Source organism: Canis lupus, chromosome 1 (genome assembly GCF_048164855.1).
Source record: "Canis lupus baileyi chromosome 1, mCanLup2.hap1, whole genome shotgun sequence".
NCBI classification, from domain to species: domain Eukaryota; kingdom Metazoa; phylum Chordata; class Mammalia; order Carnivora; family Canidae; genus Canis; species Canis lupus.
This window is the reverse complement of record NC_132838.1, coordinates 67,613,894-67,634,491: the sequence shown is the minus strand read 5'-3', so window position 1 is coordinate 67,634,491 and position 20,598 is coordinate 67,613,894. Positions and strand designations below refer to the sequence as shown.

Sequence of the window (20,598 nt, the reverse complement as noted above, 5' to 3'; positions counted from 1 at the left end):
TACCTGCTAATTGTTTGGTGTTGGCAATAAGTGTGTATGTACATTTTCTACCATTTCTTTTCTTATTTTTTTTTCTTGATTTTATATGGCCATTTTCACTGGATCAGTGAGGAAATGGAAGAGCAATACATGGAAAAGGGGAATGGGAAAAGTTAGTAAAATCGACTGATCAACATTTTGCAGGGAAAACAAAGAAAACCAGATAATAATGACATTTCTAATCACATATTTCTTTTTCGATTTACAAATTAGTATTTTCCTAGGATTTATTAGAAATGAATAAATGGAGGAGGGCTTTATCCCAGTTTGGTTGCACATTTGTCCATAGCGCAGTTAATTAAGAGAGTTGAGATTCATCAGCTGAAGAGTAGAATGGGAAAAGACCAGATTTTGCTTATAGTTGCAGTTTCTTCACCTGCTTTTTTTTTTTTTTTTTTTTTTTAGTATTTTCTTTATTTATTCATGAGAGACACTGAGAGAGAGAGAGAAAGAGAGAGGCAGAGACACAGGCCAGGGGAGAAGCAGGCTCCACGCAGACAGCCTGATGTGGGACTCGATCCCAGGTCTCCAGGATCACACCCTGGGCTGAAGGCAGCACTAAACCACTGAGCCACCTGGGCTGCCCTCTTCACCTGCTTCTTAATGTAAACCCCCAACCCTGTTTTCCAGGTATATCACAAATGGCCTCAAACTTTTTTAATTCCAGGGGTGCCTGGGTGGCTCAGTCCATTAGCATCTGATTCTTGATTTAGGCTCAGACCATGATCTCAGAGTCCTGAGAGGTGGAGCCTTGTGTTGGGCTCCATGCTGGATGTGGAGCCTGCTTAAGGTTCTCTCTCCTCCTCTCTCTCTCTCCCCCCACTTGCTCATGCACTCACTCTCTCATAAATAATAAATAAATAAATCTTTTTAATTTCCTCTGAATCCCCCTCTGACGGATGACTTAGGAGAAAGAGTTGGAACAGGGTATATATGGAACACAGAGTTCAAAACATAGAATGATTTAGAAAGTTTGACTTCTTTTTTTTTTTTTTTTTTTTAACCAACTTAACTTTGAACTGTTCGTGGCTCACCAATTTCCAACCCAAAGTTACCTCTATCTCTATTGAAGTCACTCTACTTCTTGGTCCCTTTATCTCCCTAACATATTGCAATCTTTAGATTTCTCTGCCTCTAGTCCTTCACAATGGATACAACCTCCAAATTAACATAAACAATTCATTATATCAATTTTCTGCCCATTCAGTGACTCTGTAGCCTTTGGTATCAAGTGCAATCTCTTACCATGCCATCCAACATTTTCCCAATCTTTTCCAATCAGTTTTTCCTACCTAATCTCCTACTGGATAACTTGTTCAGCAACCAGATGGGATTAGCATTTTCTCCTCTCTTTTTGTATTATTTACCAAACTACATCTATAGATCTTCTTGCCTTATCCATTGAGATCTAATGCAAATGTCTCCTCCACTTGACAAATGGAAGTTCTTTCTCCCTTTTGAATTCCCACAGTATTGTATTCTATTCACATACTGCTTATATCATCCTATTTTAATTATTTATCTTTTTTTCTTAACTACCATCTTTACTTAACATGTTAAGCTCCCTGAGGCCTATTATTGTTTCTTTCATGTTAGCCTTCTCCATGGTATCTGGTGTTGTGCACTTTATGTGATAGGCAATCTGTTTTTGTTTTATAACAGGTAAATGACTTATATAAAATATTTTAATGTGATCCTTTGCTGCCTGAAGGTTGCTCTCTTGCTATGCCTCTTCCTAAGTTTCTGCCAAAATTTTGCCCTACAAAATTCAATCTCTTCAATTTCTTGTTTCTTTCCCAAATGTCCTTTTACTAGAAAAGCAAAAATAAGAGAGAAAGAAAGAGTTTTAGAAAATCACATGTGTGGGAGTACCTAATAAAGATTTGAAAACAGAAAGTAAAAAATTGGAAAGAAAGAACATTTACTAAATTTCAGAACACTTGGCAGCGCATCAATGAATACGATCTCCGTTGTTTTATCATCGTTATGGTTATTTATGTTGTTCGCTATTGATGCTATTTACTATGATGCCTCTATGTGCCATTCCCTGTGCTAGGCCATTTCTTTAAATTATTTAGTCCTCAAAACAGCACTTATACCCAGTTTGTATATAACATAATGAGTTTTTGGAAATATTTTTCTACCCAAGATTATTCTAGAACTATTACTTTGATTTAAAAAATTAATTTTTTATATATATTTATATCTTAGAAATACAACGAAGTTACTGGTAAGGCACAAGAATAATTGATCATTGTGAGGATGTTAGGTCATTTTATCATTGAATTTGTTGATAGAATTTTTTCTCATTTAATGTCATAGTAGTAGAACAGACTTGAGTCTTGCTCTTTATACTCTAATATATAAATCCCTGTGTATGTATGTAGTTGCCTACCCACATCAGACCTCAGAGAATTCAGAGGAGTGGCATAACAGAGTGCCTATCATGTGGGAAGTACGTGTATATAAACGTACATGCGTGAATATGTATGTGTGTGTGTTGTAGTTGAAAAGGTCCCACCTCAATAAAAACTGGAAAAAAAAAAAAAGAAGGGCACATGCCAATTCAGAAAGAATGTAATTAGACAGTGACTTCGTCTGAGTTATTGCAGATGCCAGAGAGCTCAAAATAATTGAGTTTTGTGCTGCATGTGTATGTGTTTACTTTGTTGAATGTGTGTTTCTGAGTATTACACTAGGTGAAAGTAAAATTATGTTGTAAGTCACTATTTTAGTAATAACTGCATTTATTTAAACAACTGTAAAAAAATACAAATTTTGAAATGCTATATTGACCTTGTAGAATGAATCTTTCCCTCTCAGAAAACTATTTCTTTTCACAACTCTTTGTTGTTATATACCAGTTAATAAAGTACTGGTTACTGAAATTATGGTAGTGGTTTATATACAGATATGTAGAATTTATAAAGCTACCCTTCCCTAATTTTAAATGTGAATTTTTAAAATATGACTTATATGAGGGTCAAAGTAAGCAGCACTTAAATACACCAAAACAAAATTCTCACTCTCAAAGTTGAACCCTAGGTATTTTTTTACATACTACATAATAAATATAACTTTTTAAATTGAGGATGTAGAGGTACTTTTTTTTTTCCCACAAGCTGTGTAGCATTTATCTATGTACCTATTTATTGAATATGAGATTAAGAAGGTAAAAAGTAGTTAGTTAATATATAGTGTAATATTGATGTCAGGAGTAGTATTCAGTGGTTCATCCCTTACATACAACACTCAGTGCTCATCATAACCAGAGCCCTCCTTAATCCCCATCACCCATTAGCCCATCCCTCACCCCCTCCCTCCATCAACCCTCAGTTTGTTGTCTGTCTTTAAGAGTCTCTTACGGTTTGTTTCCTTCTCTCTTTCTCCCCCTTCCTATATGTTCAACTGTTTTGTTTCTTAAATCCCACATATGAGTGGAATCATATGGTCTTTGTCTTTCTCTGCTTGGCTTTGTTTAGCGTGATATACTCTAGTGCCATCCCTAGATGTTGTTGCAAATGGCAAGATTTCATTCTTTTTTGATAGCCAAGTAATATTCCATTACTTTTTGATAGCCAGGTAATATTTAATTTCATTCTTTTTGATAGCCAAGTAATATTCCATTACTTTTTGATAGCCAGGTAATATTTAATTTCATTCTTTTTGATAGCCAAGTAATAGTCTAATATATATTCCATTATATTTATATATATAAAATATATACACATATGTAATGTGTATGTTTATTCATTCACCAGTCGATGCATATTTGGCTACTGTTGATAATGCTGCTATTAACATCCAGGTGCTGTGTCCCTTTGAATCAGTATTTTTGTGTCCTTTGGGTAAATGCCTAGTAATGCAGTTACTGGATTGTAAGGTAGTCCTTTTTTAACTTTCTGAGGACTTTGCACACTGTTTTCCAGAGTGGCTGCACAGTTTGCATTCTCACCAACAGTGTAAGAAGGTTCCCCTTTCTCCACATCTGTGGTTTCCTGTGTTGTTAATTGTAGCCATTCAGACAGGTGTGGGGTGATATCTCATCGTGGTTTTGATTTGTCTTTGCCTGATAATCAGTGATATTGAGTACCTTTTCTTGTGTCTGTTGGCCATCTGGATGTCTTCTTTGGAAAAATATCTATTCATGTCTTCTGGCATTTCTTAACTGGATTATTTGGTTTTTGGGTGTTGAATTTGTTAAATTCTTTATAGATTTTGGATGCTAACCCTCTATCAGATATGTAGCTTGCAACTATCTTCTCCCATTCCATAGGCTGCCTTTTAGTTTTGTTGGTGATTTCCTTCACTGTGCAGCTTTTTATCTTCATGAGGTACTAATCATTCATTTTTGCTTTTCTTTCTCTTGCCTCCAAGTTGCTTCTGCTTTTGACATTGGGTCCCTCTGTGTGGCTACACTTGCATCTGGTCTTGTCCTTCCAAGCCTAGAGAAACACCACATTCGTGCATACTTTGCCTTAGCTCTAGGGCTATTCAGAACTTCTTCAAGCAGTTCCAATAGCTATTCAACTAGAGCAGAATTAAATAGCACGTACGTTCCCTGTTTTCAGTGCTCCACAGAAGGGTTTTATAGAGGAAGCCAGAAGGCAAAAAGAAATTGGATATAATAAGATTAGTTAGAAGAACATTTCTATTTATTTCTATAATTATTTAAATTTGTAAATAGCATAATTAATTTTCTATTTTATGATTAGCTTGGGAGAAAATGTAGAAATATATAGTTGATAATATAACAAGAAGATGTAGGATTTGCTTAAGACTCTTAGTCTATAAAGTGTTGAATAGCTTCCTTTTGTCCTTACTACTTCTCATTTCCACTTTTTTTCACATTCATGTGTCTATTTTATTTTTTAATTCATTATTTTTCTATTATTTCTTTGTTTTATCATAGGTATACTCTTTAATCCCTATCCCCCTACTTATCCTATTCACCTACCCACCTCCCCTCTGCTAATCATCAGTTTGTTCTCTGTGTTTAAGAGTCTGTTTCCTGGTTTGCCTCTCTCTCTCTCTCTCTCTCTCTCTCTTTCTCCCTTTTTTCACTTTTGTTCATTTGTTTTATTTCTTAAATTCCACATATGAATGAGATCATATAATATTTGTCTTTCTCTGATTTGTTGCACTTAGCATTATACTCCCGACCTCTATCTTTCTTGTTGCAAATGGCAGGATTTCATTATTTTTTATGCTGAATAGTAATTCATTTCATCATATCTTCTTTATCCATTTATCAACTGATGGACAGTGAGCTGTTTCCATAACTTGGTTTTTAGAGATAATGGTGCTATAAACATCAGGGTGCATGTATCCCTTTGAATTAGTATTTTTGTGTTCTTTGGGTAAACACTTAGTAGTACAATTGCTGCATTATAGGGTAGCTCTATTTTTAATTTTTTGAGGAGATTCCATACAGTTTTCCAGAGTGGCTCATCAGTTTGCATCTCTACCCACAATACAAGAGGGTTCCTTTTTGCCCACATACTCACCAACATGTGTTGTTTCTTCTGTTTTTGATTTTAACCATTCTGACAGGTGTGACAGGTTTTCTGACAGGTTTTTTTTTTTTTTTTTTCTTTGAACAGGCCTCTGCATTTGCTGTTCAGAAACATCATGTCTCTATGACTGCACCCCAAAGTCATCTGTAAACTTTAGATCATTACTAGGAATATCTGCTGTTTTTGTTTTTGTTTATTGTCTCATTGTCTCTACTCATCTCCTAAGTTACTTAGGTAATTTTTCCCCACTCCCTTAAATGAATTTATGTCACATATCTCTAACACAATTACATTTTTAATTTTTAATAAATGTATAACCCCTTTACAATTTATGCATCCCTATGCTCCCACTTATGGCAACCATCAGTCTATTGTCTGTACCTATGAACTTCATTCACTTTTTTTCTTTTCTATTTTTTTTTATTTTTTTTAGATTCCTCATGTAAGAGAAATCATATGGTATTTGTCTTTATCTGCCTGACATTTCACTGAGCATGTTAACTCTCGAGGTCCAGTCATGCTGCCACAAATGGCAAGATTTCATTATTTTTATGGCTGAATAATATTCCACTGTTTATATGTATATACACATGCACATTTCAGTTGTTTCCATATCTTGGCTTTATGAATAATGCTTCAATAAATATGGGAGTGTATGTGTCTTCCAGGTTAGTGTTTTGTTTTATTTGTGTAAATACCCAAAAGTGGAATTACAGGGTCATATGGTAGTTCTATTTTTCATTTTTTGAGGAACCTCCATTCTGTTTTCCATAGTGATTGCACCAGTTTACATTCCCAGCAGCAGTGCCCAAGGGCTCCTTTTTCTTTGACAACACTTGTTATTTTTCCTCTTTTTGATAGTAGTTATTCTGATTGGTATGAGCTGACATCTTATTGTGTCTTTCATTTGCATTTCCTTACTGATGAATGATGTTTAGCATCTTTTCATATACCCTTTGGCCATCTATATGTCATCTTGGGGCAAATGTCTATTCAGATCTGCTGCCCATTTTTTAATTAGATTTTTTTTTTTTTTTTTTTGCTATTGAGTAGTATGAGTTCTTTACGTATTTTGGTTATTAGCCCCTTATTAGTTATACGAGGTGTAAATTATCTTCTTCCATTGAGTAGGTTTCCTTATCATCTTGTCGATGATTTTCTTTGCTCTATAGAAGCTTTTTATTTAGTATGATGCAGTCCCACTTATCTGATTTTGCTTTTCTTGCTTTCACTTTTTTGTGTCATTCAAAAAAATCATCACAAAGACCTGTTTCAAGGGGTTTCCTGCCTATGTCTTCTTCTAGGAGTTTCATGGTTTCAGGTCTTATATCAAAGTCTAATATATTTTTAGTTTTTGTATATGGTGCAAACTAGTGGTCTACTTTCATTCTTTTTGTGCAGCTGTCCAGCTTTCCCAACACTTTTATTAAAGAGACTGTTCTCTCCCCATTGTATATTCCTGGCTCCTTTGCCATAAATAATTTTCTCTATTCTGTTCCACTGATCTCTGTGTCTGTTTTTGTGTCAATACAATACTGTTTTAATTAGTGTAGCTTTGTAATGTAATCTGAAAACAGGGAGTGTTCAGCTAGGTGCCTCTAGCTTCTTCATTCTTAACATTGCTTTGACTTGTCAGAGTCTTTAATGGCTCTATACAAATATTAGGATTGTTTGTTCCATTTCTTTTTGAAATGCCATTGTAATTTTTTCAAAGATGTATTTATTTATTTGAGAGAGAGAAAAAGAGCATGAGAGAGATGGGGAAGGGCAGAGAGAGAAGGAGAGACAAAATCTCAAGCAGATGAGGGGATTGATCTAATGACCCCGAGATCATGACCTGAGCCACAACCAGGAATCAGGTGCTTAACCAATTGAGCCACTCAGGTGTCCCACCACTGGAATTTTGATAGGTATTGCACGGAATCTGTAGATTGCTTTGAGTAGTATGGATGTTTCAATAATACTTATTCTTCCAATTCATGAGCACAAAATATCCATTTATTTGCATCTTTTTCAATTTTTTTAATGCCTTTCTTATGCTTTTAAAATTGTTTTAAATTTAAAACAAACCACTGTGGCTCAGTGGTTTAGCACCACCTTTGGCCTGGGGCGTGATCCTGGAGCCCCGGAATCAAGTCCCACGTCAGGCTATCCGCATGGAGCCTGCTTTTCCCTCTGCCTATGTCTCTGCCTCTCTCTGTGTGTGTGTGTGTGTGTGTGTGTGTGTGTCTAATGAATAAATAAATAAAATCTTTAAAAAAAGAAATACAGAAATTTATAAAGGGGGAAATTTCAGATTCAAAATAAAAGGTTTCTCAAGTATAGAAATACTAGATCTAAAAATAAATACTAAAACAGAGGAATAAGTATTTATTGGTGTTTGTCATCATTTTATGGAAGATTTTCATTCATATACTGCAAGTATTTTAGGGAGAAATCTTACTTTCTTATTCTAGATACTTCTGTCACAAAGTATGGCCTAACCTGAACGTTACCTCTAAATTTTATCAGTTTGCTACCTAGCAGACAGTAAAATCACGGTTTATCTAGACATTGTGGGATGATACCAACTACAACTGCCTGGTCATCTTGGTGGTCAGTGGTGCCAAAGAACGTATTTTCACTGAACTGTGTAGACTGAACTTAAGTGTCATCACTTCCCTTCTGTGCCTGGTGGGAAAATGTGAGCAGAGAGCTGCACATATAAAGAGGTTTTTTTTTTTTTTTTTTAATGATTAGGAAGCCACATCTTTCTTCCAACCTACTTACAGTGCTTAATGTAAAACACATAAAACAAAAGTGATGAAAGAAGGAGACTGGATACTGTGAGTAGTCAGAAGACTGGCGCACAACATTTAAAATCTAAGCTTTGGATTCTACGATGGATTAATTTGCATGTATATGTATTTTTGTAGTTGTGAGGTTTTAAATGGCCACCAGAGTGTATTTCAGATGGCACACATAATACATTGAACTGGAATCCCAATTTGGGCTTGCCATCTGTGTACCATGCTGACTATTTTTACAGGACTGAGATTTTGATCTCAAAAATGAAAATTTATAAAAACACCCAAACTGGGCTTTTTGTATTATTTATTTTCCTTCTTTTTTGTCTACTGACTCCCACTTAGCAAGAGCACGGACTATTCTTACTGAGTTAAGGGAGGTACCAAGATGGCACTGACCTTGGCCTTGATCGTCAAATCACTGTATTAAAGCTTAGCTGTGTATTGGTTTGTTTACTATGTAGATTTTGCCATGGCCATGACTTTCATAGAGTAATTATTTTGATTAAGTTCAACGATGAGAGTTAGTCTTGCATGAGAAAGAATACACTTGGGAAGCGATGATGGATGGACTCCAGTCTTCAGAGTGTTTAGTCCTGCCAGCATTTTCCAGTTGAATGGACATTCACCTCCCAGTTTGGTTTGGGTGACAGTGAATGGATTGTCAGACCTGACTGTTTCCTAGAAAAAGATAGAGATCAAGAAGGATAGATGACAGTGTGAATATCCACATGTGTTCTTGCAGTTTTTCCCAGATATTTTTCTGCTTTGATGAACAACATCATTATTGAAATAATAAATGTTAATTAATATCTGCGTCACTTTTTGGTAAATGGTAGTTTAGTATTACAATTAGACTAATTAGTATACACCATAGCTTGGTGACATGACAAATCATGGAGCAGAACGTGTTGACTCTTATCCATTATGATATATTAGCTAATTCACTTGCTCAGTAACGACAAAAGAAAAGAGAGACAGGAAATTGGGCAGTAACAACAGCAACGACTCTAAGGGCATTGTGGGCACATTTTCAGGGTTTTGTCTTTCTGCCATGTTCCTGAGTCCTATGGATCATTAACATTTTCCATTGGTACATCATAGTCTCTGACTGAATCCTTCAGGAATAAGATCATGAGTAAATAAAGAAAATGAGAATAAAAGATGACTTTCAGATTTTCCTAGGTTTACACAGGCTGTGTCATGCTCAGTGTTTGAATTTACCAGGACTATTTGTTATAAAGGTGACAGCTATCTGCATCTCTGATGTATTTTTCAGAACCTATGCGAACCCCGAAGACATTAAAGATTGCTGAGATACAGGCAAGACGCATTGCCGTGGACTGGGAATCCTTGGGTTATAACATCACTCGTTGCCACACTTTTAATGTCACTATCTGCTACCATTACTTCCGTGGTCACAACGAGAGCAAGGCAGACTGTTTGGACATGGACCCCAAAGCCCCTCAGCATGTTGTGAACCATCTGCCACCTTATACAAATGTCAGCCTCAAGATGATCCTAACCAATCCAGAAGGCAGGAAGGAGAGTGAAGAGACGATTATTCAAACTGATGAAGATGGTATGTTCATACTTCGTTATTTTAAAAAGGGGGAATTATATAACGGGATTATGTAATTGGTTACAGTTTTCTATAGAGTCGCCAAAATTACTCTTAACAAGGTTAACTTTGAAAAGAGTTTGCCTTAAACAAAGAAGCTTATTAATATCCTTCGGAGTAGCATCTAATATTGGATGAAATGTACCCCTACTGTTTTCTGTTTTTATATGTTAAAGTAACAACTACACTAAATTTTAAATACTAAGTTTTTCCTATCAAATGTGCAAAAGTAATTTTCACTATTCATGGCATTACATCATTTACCTATTGGTGAAATGCACTTGACTAAAATTCAGGTTTTTGCATTTTACAAACCAATAATAGCAGCTTTCATTTTCCTTAATATTTGAAAAGAGCACTGTTTGCCTATTCCACTCATTTTTAGATGGTCTTATGTAAGTTTAAATACAAAAGAAGGTTTGAAGTTCACGCTTTTAAGTCTAAATAAAGGCCCTTATCAAATATCGGCAAGCTGTCATCTTTTATCCCTTTAATTACCACCCAAGGAATTTAACTATATTATGTCCAATTTCTATGTGTATCACTTCAGAATTATTAAGTCATAGGAACAAACATTTATATTAATATCATAATTTGCACACACCTGCTATAGCACGATAGTTCATCATTAATGTGAATGAGTACCTTTCTTGATTAAAAGTACAAATGATGATATTCTGATAATAAAAGTAAGACATGTAAGATATTTCATTTTTTAAAGATTTTTATTTATTTATTCATGAGAGACACACAGAGAGAGGAAGAGACACAGGCAGAGGGAGAAGCAGGCTCCCTGCATTGAGCCCAATGTTGGACTCAATCCCAGGACCCCAGGATCATGACCTGAGCCAAAGGCAGATGCTCAACCGCTGAGCCACCCAGCCATCCCTAAGATGATTCATTTTCAAAATTTACCACTATGAATGAAAGTGTTTGGGGAAAAAAACATGGCCTATTTAGTGAATGGAGGCAAAGCTGGACTGTGAGTCAGGACTCCTGAGTTTTCAGTCCTGGCCCTGGTAACTCTATCACCTTCCCCAATCTATTTACTCGGCTAGGTTTCCATTTTTCATCTCTATATGAAAGTTTAAATAAGATGTTCTCTCAGGTTCCATCCCCTTCTAAAATTCTCCTTGAATCACCTGTCAGTAGGGCCATATTTTTGTTTGGATTTCAGAAAACAGGATGTATTTCATACTCAAGTGTTTCCAGTTTGCCTCAAGTTCTCAACTTCAGGCTCAGCTGTATATTTTGATGACTATCAAGTATAAAATTGCCTTAAGATAGGTCAGTATACCACTGTTTCTAGAAGTTTCTCTGTATCACTTCAAGCTCTCTCACTCTGGAAAGTAGAAATCACCCAGATTTGTTCTATTATTTTTGTTGTCATAAAGAGAAGTGAGTGCTTTTCAACCTCATTTAGCTCAGATTTTGAAGGTAATAATATTGTCCTAAAATTTGCATGGAGTTATTCTCATGTTTCTAAAATTTTCAAAGAACAAACCTAAGACTTATTTATGGTAAATGTACTTTGTCCATGTGTAAGGTAACCAAACATGATTACATCAACTATCATACTTGAACTTGCACCTAATATTTCAAACAGTAAAACTTGCTCTAAGACATAAACACACACTCATCCACCCCCCCCAAACACACACATAAACACACCCCAACACATGATTGTATAAAAAAGAATAATTAGCATAGTTGCTTCTTAGATGGGTGATAGAAATGGAAAGTCTAAGCACAGATGCAAAAGAGCTGAAAAATATCTCATTTCATAACGTGAGATAAATATTAAAACATTTGCATTACACTACACATGTGTAAGCCATGTCTTTAGTAATAAGAATGTACTCACACACTTTATTGCCTACACTTAAAATTTTAAAAACTTGGATTCTTAATTGGTTGTTTTAGACTCAATTACATTTGTGCTTCTTTGGCAGTCACTCTCTAATAATATAATTCATTTTGGCGGTGTACTTTGATATGGCTTTTAGTTTGCCTTTCTTCCCCATAAAGCAAAGAATATAGTCAGGCTGATATAACTTGTTCATATTTCATTAAATTTTTCAATGTATTTTTGGGTGCACATACAACCAAATTAATAATCGGGAGGTGAATTGCTATGCAATCTTAAATTATATCCTAAATTCATCAACTTCATGACTGTGCTATTTTATAGAGATACAGTTTTATAAACATAAAATGAAATTAACTATATAGTATGCAATTTCAATATCATTTCTTTTTTTAGTTTTATTTTCATCTATGCTTTGAAGAACCTTTTTTTATCGGCTATAATTATATTGAGTTGCAAGGTCACAGAATAATTCTACCGTGAGAGTTTTTTCTTTTTTGTTTTATATGTAAAACTAAATGACTGAAGGACAAACTTCATATAAAGTATTTTCGAGTAACGCAGTCTTCAGATCTGCCCACATGAACTCCATTTTCTACATAGAATACTTGATATGACTCAGTGTTCCTAAGAGGGGGACAAAATATCTAAATCATAATCTATGGTTGCAAAGATCGATGGGTTATGATGATCTAATTAAGTCAGTCTTACTAAATTATTGCTGCCCTATATACATAGAAAAAGAATAAATTATCAACCATCTAATAAAAGAATATAATTTCATGAAAAGAATTCTAGAGACATCCATAAATCATGAGAGCAAAGCTAAAATGATTTCCCACCAGAACCCTAAGGTAGAATTTATATTTAATTTATCGCATATATTTTTTAATGCATGGGTAGAATTTTTTGTATGAGATTTTGTTTTCATTTTTTATCCTCGCATTTATAAAAATCAATATTATGAAGTTAGCTCAGCAGAAAAGTCGGATTTGGGGACATTTTTTGCTAATACAGAGTTATTTTTAAATGTACATTTATTATATTTTAAAGTCTGCAGTGCTTATTTAATATAATCTTGCCCCACCCACATTTCCTTTTTCCTCTCTCTTCTATTTTGAAAGTTATATTTTAAAGGATTTTCTTATATGCAAAAAAATAAAAAAATAAAAAGCTGAAACAGCTCTCAAATAAATCACAAGCAGGGGAATGAAAGTCAGCATTCTGTCTCCATTAAAAATTGTTGATGTGGAAATGTAGAGTGACATTCCCTGCAGTACAAAGATGCCACGATGATGGGCTTAGTAACTTTGTGTTGTATTCACACAAATCAAAAGTACATATAGACATTATATGTAAACATCGTCTTTCTTCAAAGGTGAAGAGTTCCTGAATATAATTTGCCTGCGGCCGCTCCCCACCCCAGCCCACCTGTGTCCGTGTGTGTTCTGTAGGGCACCGACGTGTAATTCTCTCGTCCACTAGCCCTGGTGCAAGATCTGTAGCATGCTACTGTCCGGGCCAGGAGTTTTCCACAAACTTATCCCTCTTACAAATATGGCCTGCAGGTCCTCTTAAATGCATTTTATGGACAAAGTAGGGTATGTGAAGGAGAGCGGACAGAGAGCAGCAGCTGGTGGTTCATTCGGTGTAGGGTCCCAACTCTTACTCTCAGCTCGGGTCTTTTTTTTTTTTTTTTTCTTTTTTTAATTTATTTTTTATTGGTGTTCAATTTACTAACATACAGAATAACCTCCAGTGCCCGTCACCCATTCACTCCCACCCCCCGCCCTCCTCCCCTTCTACCACCCCTAGTTCGTTTCCCAGAGTTAGCAGTCTTTACGTTCTGTCTCCCTTTCTGATATTTCCCACACATTTCTTCTCCCTTCCATTATATTCCCTTTCACTACTATTTATATTCCCCAAATGAATGAGAACATATAATGTTTGTCCTTCAGCTCGGGTCTTGATTTCAGGGTCTTGAGGACAGGATCATGAGTTCGGGCCCCATGGGCTCCATGCTGGGTGTGGAGCCCACTTATAAAAGGAGACGGGGACTGGTGAGATGGGAAGAAAAGCAGAGAAATACACAAATTCTAGCAAGGCTACTCTTCAATTCTACTCCTCTTCTGATGCAGAATTATGCAGACGTTTCTAACTAACTTTATTTGTGAACCATTTGAAATACGTCCACATCGTGTTATATAGTATTTGTTGGCCATATTGTGGTTGATGACACAGGTAGTAATTATAATGCCATCAAATAAACAGTTTCTCCCTAATTGGGGTCCTGCCTCCGCAGCCACCATCTATGAAAAAGGTGAAGAAATGCTTTTCCTTAATTACAATCATAAGCTTGTTTTTACTCTCCTCAAATGACACAACACGTATCACCCTTGTTGGTTAACTAACGCCCATGGCAGCCTCCAGAAGTGCCCCCGAGGGCCCCCAGGGCCGTGAGGACCCATCTGCCCTGGCCAGCTGTGCAGTCTCTGCCCTAATGGGGCCTGGGACGTGTGGGCAGTGGAGGCTTTGCTTAGCCTCTCCCCGCGCCCACAGCTGACCGCTGCACGTGCAAGCTTCTGAAGTTTAGTGCCAGCATCTTCTCTGCTTATGGGTTTCTTTCCTTTTTGGTTTTTTTCTTTATGAATTTATTATTAATGTGCCAAATTAGATTAGCTGTCCCAGAGGTCATAACATCATTCGTCGTCTCCTTCTGGTGTGAAATAAATCTTCCTCTTTTGACGTATCATTCAGAATTTCTTGATGTTGCTAGCGACGAGGCAACGCATTCCCTTTGATCCGGTGATTTCTAATTTATTTCAATCCTCACAAAATTGCTGTATACTCCACAACTACATTTGCAGATAATGCCATGTGTGAAGTTCACTGAGACGTTAGATTAAGGAAGAATATTAATTAAAAACCATACTTGCCCAATATTGGGTCAGTATTTCAAAAGAAAACACATTTTTAAAGCAAAGTAGGATGGATAGGGTACATATTTAAACATTATCTGAACGAGAAACTAGATATTTGTGTGACTGAATAGCAACTGTATATTTAGATAAAACACACAAAAGCAAATAGCAAAAGCATCTGATTTTTATATTTTGTCAATAGAAACTGACACATTGTTCACCGCTGTCACTGGGCATTGTCAGTTCTATGACATTTGCAAATAAGGAGCTGGTTCCTCAACTGTTGTCATACCTGGGGACACTTCAGCACTGGTTATGCTGATTGTTGAGTTCGAAACAAGTCTGATGTTATAAAACGGCTTGATGCTTAGCATTGCAAAAGGGAATTTCATTTAAAAAGACTGAAGCAATGATATTAGAACCTATTCATCTTCGTGTTTTTTAAAATTATAATCATCAGTGCTGTCCTTTCTAAGTTATAGAAATTTAATGAGGATAGCACAAAGAGTCAGATTGATTATTAATGGGCATTTCAAGTCAGTGTTATATGACTTGGCTTTTGAGTCCAAGGAATGTTAATTATTATTATAATTAATTATTTAATGACATTTGTTTATGGAGACACTTGGGCTTATCATAATCTTCAGAATATCTTTCAGGGAAATATAGCTCTGTTCTTGACACAAATTACAAATGAGATCTTCATGTTATTAGAGATATACAACAGAGAAAACTAGACTACACAATTTATTCAACTCTCTAAGGGGATAGAATATTCTTTTGAATAAAAATAACTTTAGAGTTGTACATTTTCTCCATTGGAAGCTTATAGATTACTTGAAATTCCCATTTGTTAAAATCAGAAAACTGGTGACATAGCTTATTTTCTTTTTAAGAACACATTTTTTTTTTTTAGTTTTTAATTTAGCTTGTATAACTTACAGTATTTACTTTTTCTGTTTCTGATGTAATGATCTTTCTAACCAAAAATGTACATTCTTGTAGTGCCTGGCCCTGTACCAGTCAATTCTCTTCAGGGAACATCCTTTGAAAATAAGATCTTCTTGAACTGGAAAGAACCTTTGGATCCAAATGGAGTCATCACTCAATATGAGGTATTGGGACAATAAGGAAGTTCACTGAAATGTGGGTTGAAGGGAGAGTAAAAGGAAAAAGTTATGGAGAAATAATGGAAAATAAGTGAGGATTAGAGGATCACAATCATTTTTATTACTCTTCTGTTTTAGTTTACAAATTCCTTGATCCCGAAATTGAATTCGAAAACAAATATTGGATGGCACCTAGAATTTTCTAATTCTTAAAGTAAATGTATGTTTCTGTTGTTGTTTTAGGGAAGCAGGATGGAGCTTTTCAAACAGACTTACTGATGATTGTAAAGAATGAATTTTTATAAAATTAAGATACTCATGCTTTATACTGTATTTAGGGGAGGCCACTGAATGTTATTTCAGAATAAATTCAGAATTACTATCTAAACGGCAAAATATATTACAAACCTGACTATTCCAGAACTTAATCTCAATTTTGATTACAAATCATTATCTTATTTTTAAATAGGAGAAGCTGAAAAGAAGAAAAGATCATCTTAATTGCACAAATGTGTAGTTCTGTTCCTGCATAGTCAGTGTTGATGAGAGCACAAAACACTGAAATTTCTCGTGGCTATGAAGTGCATCATGGGAATGGGAATCACTAGGGCAGTCTTACAAAATGTGACTGTATGAGCACTCGAGTGCCATTTACATGAACTCTGTTACGTAACTCGGACAAAGTAGGATGATGTGACTTGTAACAAGCATTTGTTGAACACTCTGTGTTTCATGTACATTAAAATATATAACCATAAGATTGTGTATTTTTGTGTACCCATATTTAAGTAAATTAATTTATCTTTTGATGAAAGAAAACACGTATACAGGTCCAGTCAGATATGATACCTCTGGGTATATCTATGGATGGCTGAGTGGCTGGCCGGTTGTCTGGCTGGATGGATAGACAGACAGACATCAGATATAGACTGACTATGAAATAACATATCCAAATGAGAAAGAGAAGAAATTTAAGAAAAATGTGATTCACTCCACAGAGATACCCTTGAATGCTACCTTATTTAAAAGACGTTTATTTAGATTATAGCATGACTTATATTGGAAGTGTAATAGTGAATCTGTTTCTTAAAACAGGTCAGCTACAGCAGCATAAGATCATTTGATCCTGCAGTTCCAGTGGCTGGACCTCCCCAGACTGTATCAAACTTATGGAACAGCACACACCATGTCTTTATGCATCTGCATCCTGGAACTACCTACCAGTTCTTCATAAGAGCCAGCACCGTCAAAGGCTTTGGGCCAGCCACGGCCATCAATGTGACCACCAATATCTCAGGTATGCAAAGGAATAAAATGCAAAGAGGATTGGTTTGTAATGGCATGTTCTAGAGAATCATATACTCAGGGTAGTCATCTCACTTACTAAATCTTTAATATAGTTATCTATTCCTGATTGAAGGTTTGTTAAAGAATTATGTGGATACTACTCCTGAAACTGGTATTACACTATCTGTTCACTAACTAGAACTTAAATAAAAATTTCAAACAATGATATGTGAATACGGATTACAATTGGTTACATGTCCAAACCCCAAAATATCTCAAATAGTCACTTTTAATTGACAACAGTCTTTTTAAATATGTCATTTTATCTTAATTAGAATTACGTAAAAATTTACTATGAATGTTAACAGACTTATTATGCCTTTGAGGAGTTGGTAGTTATTATGGTATCAGATATTTACTGTAAGTATATTTTATCAAAAGAATGATAGAGATCTTTGATCTGCTGTTATAATGACACATACCTTGTCTCTTTTCCATTTTCCCTGACATTCTGATATTTTTAAGCAAATATAAGCCATTCTTTCTCTTAAAAAAAGAAAATCACACGTATATTCATCTAAATTTTAGAATGGGTTTAGGGTACTGGAGAATTTAAGTTGATAGACAAGTAGAGCTAAATTTCACATTATTTTATGTTCACAATATCAGTTTGTAATTGCCTAGATTATTTACAGATACGATTTCTCCTTCAGTCAAGTCATCAGTTAAAACCTGATTAAATTTGGCCAGCAATTAGCATGGTAATATGCCCTAATGCTCTTCTAGCTTATGTAATGTTTTATTTTAGTAATTTAAAATGATTAAAATAAATACATATTATATATGTAACATTTCCATTTGTTAACATTTTGAATATAAAACCTTGAAAGTTTATATCTTGAAAAATATTAGCTATTCCAATATGAGCTATTTATCTTTTTCTAACAAAAAAGAATTTTAAAATATCATCCATTATGTCAGAAAAATAACAATATATTGAGGTTGCCAGTTGACTTCCTAATGAAACCATTTTAAATCATCCATTTAAAATATTTATTGAATCACTAGAAAACATGATCTAATGATATCATTGTACAGTGAAACATGTCTCCCGCCCTCTAGAATGAGGCAGAGTGCTGTATTTGAGTAAGATCCTTCAATAGAGATAGTTACAAAATTACATGAACTTGTAAAACTGAGAACATTAAACAAATAGGCACTGTCAAGAACCAAACTTTATTATGGTTTAGACATGTTTTCTTATTGAATAAAAAATGTATAATTAAAGACCAGAATACCCATCTAGCATCTTCTTTGAATAATTTAACTGCATTTTTACTTGAATCAGCCTATGTACATGGGTACTTGATTTGGACTTTAAAAACTTGATTGCAATCACTGTGTCTTCAGGACATGTAGTAATCAAGCTGAGGCTAATAAAATTTATGGGTAGCGTGATTCTCAATATCAATTGAAATTTTAAGGTAATTTATTGTTATTTATTCCTTGAGTGCAGAAATTATATCCCTTGCCATTTTAAAAACATTTTTTTAAGATTTTATTTACTTATTCATGAGAGACACAGAGAGAGGCAGAGACACAGGCAGAGGGAGAAGCAGGCTCCATGCGGGGAGCCCCATGCAGGACTCGATCCCAGGACCCCAGGATCACACCCTGAGCCAAAGGCAGACACTCAACCACTGAGACACCCAGGGATCCCTTAAAAACAATTTAAATAAAATTAAAATCAAATTATTGGAGGCATGGTGTATGTGTGTTTAGTACGCATATATACAATCACATGTGTATACACATTGTATATATTTAATATCTGTTGATTCTACTTCCTAAATAACTCTTCAGATAATTTGTCTCTTTCTTATGTCCTTTCCATCTAGATCATATTTTAGACAGACCATTGAAATATCTTTCCAGGCACTATCCTTACCTTCAGACTTACCTTGCTTTAATGTGTTTTTCTATGGATATTTACACAACATATATTTCTTCCCTAAATTTTTTCAAAATCTAATAAACTGTGTTTGGTAGGACAAAGTCCAAACATCCATGCATGATTAGTGTTTGTGCCCATTAAATTTATGGCTCCTCCCATCCACCACTCCCACCCAGGAACCCAAAGCTCTAGCCGTCAGAACACGTCTCCTTTCACGTGGATGAGGTCTACAAGTATCTGCTTCCCATCTCTGGCATCTCACTGGATGCTTTCTTGTCCTGACGAGTTTTTTACTGCCCTTTTAACATTCAGCTCAGACATCGTCTAAATCCTGAAGTTGACTCTGTTTCATTTTTCTAATTCCCAACCCTGGTTTAGACAAGTGGTTCTTCTTCCAGGTGTGGTCCACAGACCAACAGCATCAGCCTCACCTGAAAATTTTCTAGAAATGCACATTATCAAGCTCCTCCCTGGGCCTATCGAATTAGAAACTCAAGGAGAAAGGGGTAGCAGTCTGAGTTATAAGAAACCCTTCATGGGCTTCTGATCTCACTAGTTTAAGAACCCGTTTTAGCGAATGAACTGATTTCTCTTTTCATCACTTAAAATTTGGCTATATTTTTTTTCTTTTTTTTTTTTGTATAAGATTCTCACTCTTGGGGTACCTGGGTGGCTCAGTCGGTTGGGCATCTGCCCTTGGCTTGGGTTGTGGTCTCCGGGTCCTGGGATCCAGGCCACTCCCTGCTTCTTTTTCTCCCTCTCCCTTGGCTAGCTCCTCCCCACTGCTCGTTCTCTCTCTCTCTGTCTCTCTCTCAAGAAAATAAATAAATCTTTAAAAAGAAAAAAAAAAAGATTCTCACTCTTGATAAAATGTGAATCTCTACTTTTAATTCTGTAACTGTCAGAGACCATGTTTTGTCTTTATACTCATAGCATGTATAACATTTGACATGTTGTATATATTCAGTAAATGTTCAGTGAATGAATGAAATACTTTGACATTTGTATTAGATACCATTTGTTCTCAGTGTCTCTGATAACTAGTTTCCTAGTTATGTCCTCCCTAAAATATCTTTCTACGTAGAAATAATTGAAAGACATTTGAGGTCACTTTTTTGCCCAGGTCAAGATTGGGAAGGCCTCTCCTGTACCCCCAACTATTATCAAATATTTTGAAAATTTAGGAGTTACTTCTTTTCAGGAATCTGGCAGCTAATGCACTAGTTCATGCTAATTAAAAACTGCAGTTCCAAAAAACAAAAAAAAAAAACTGCAGTTCCCATTCCCATTCACCACACTTCCTTGATATGTTTCTGTTCAGGCCGCAGTCCAGATACAAACACTGGGCCATTCCACAACCTTTATATCACACACAGGAGCACTCAGCAGGCAGCCTCGGGCTCACTTGCTACCCTCTCTGTCTCCACATCTCCACGTGCGGATCCATAACCAGGACTCTCCAGGGTTGACGCTATTCACCTCCCATCCCATCAGTGCA

General features: G+C 35.5%; 1 protein-coding gene across 10 annotated transcripts in view; it reads left to right on the top strand.

Moving 5' to 3' along the window:
* The window catches only part of PTPRK (protein tyrosine phosphatase receptor type K), a 546,973-nt gene that overhangs the window by 417,050 nt on the left and 109,325 nt on the right, over positions 1-20,598 (top strand). For all 10 annotated transcript variants that reach the window (XM_072833647.1, XM_072833628.1, XM_072833588.1 and 7 more), the window contains exons 8-10: positions 9,621-9,923; positions 15,756-15,865; positions 16,955-17,156. In XM_072833647.1, coding sequence (XP_072689748.1) covers positions 9,621-9,923; positions 15,756-15,865; positions 16,955-17,156 — 615 coding nt within the window. The remainder of the gene's footprint in view (positions 1-9,620; positions 9,924-15,755; positions 15,866-16,954; positions 17,157-20,598) is intronic.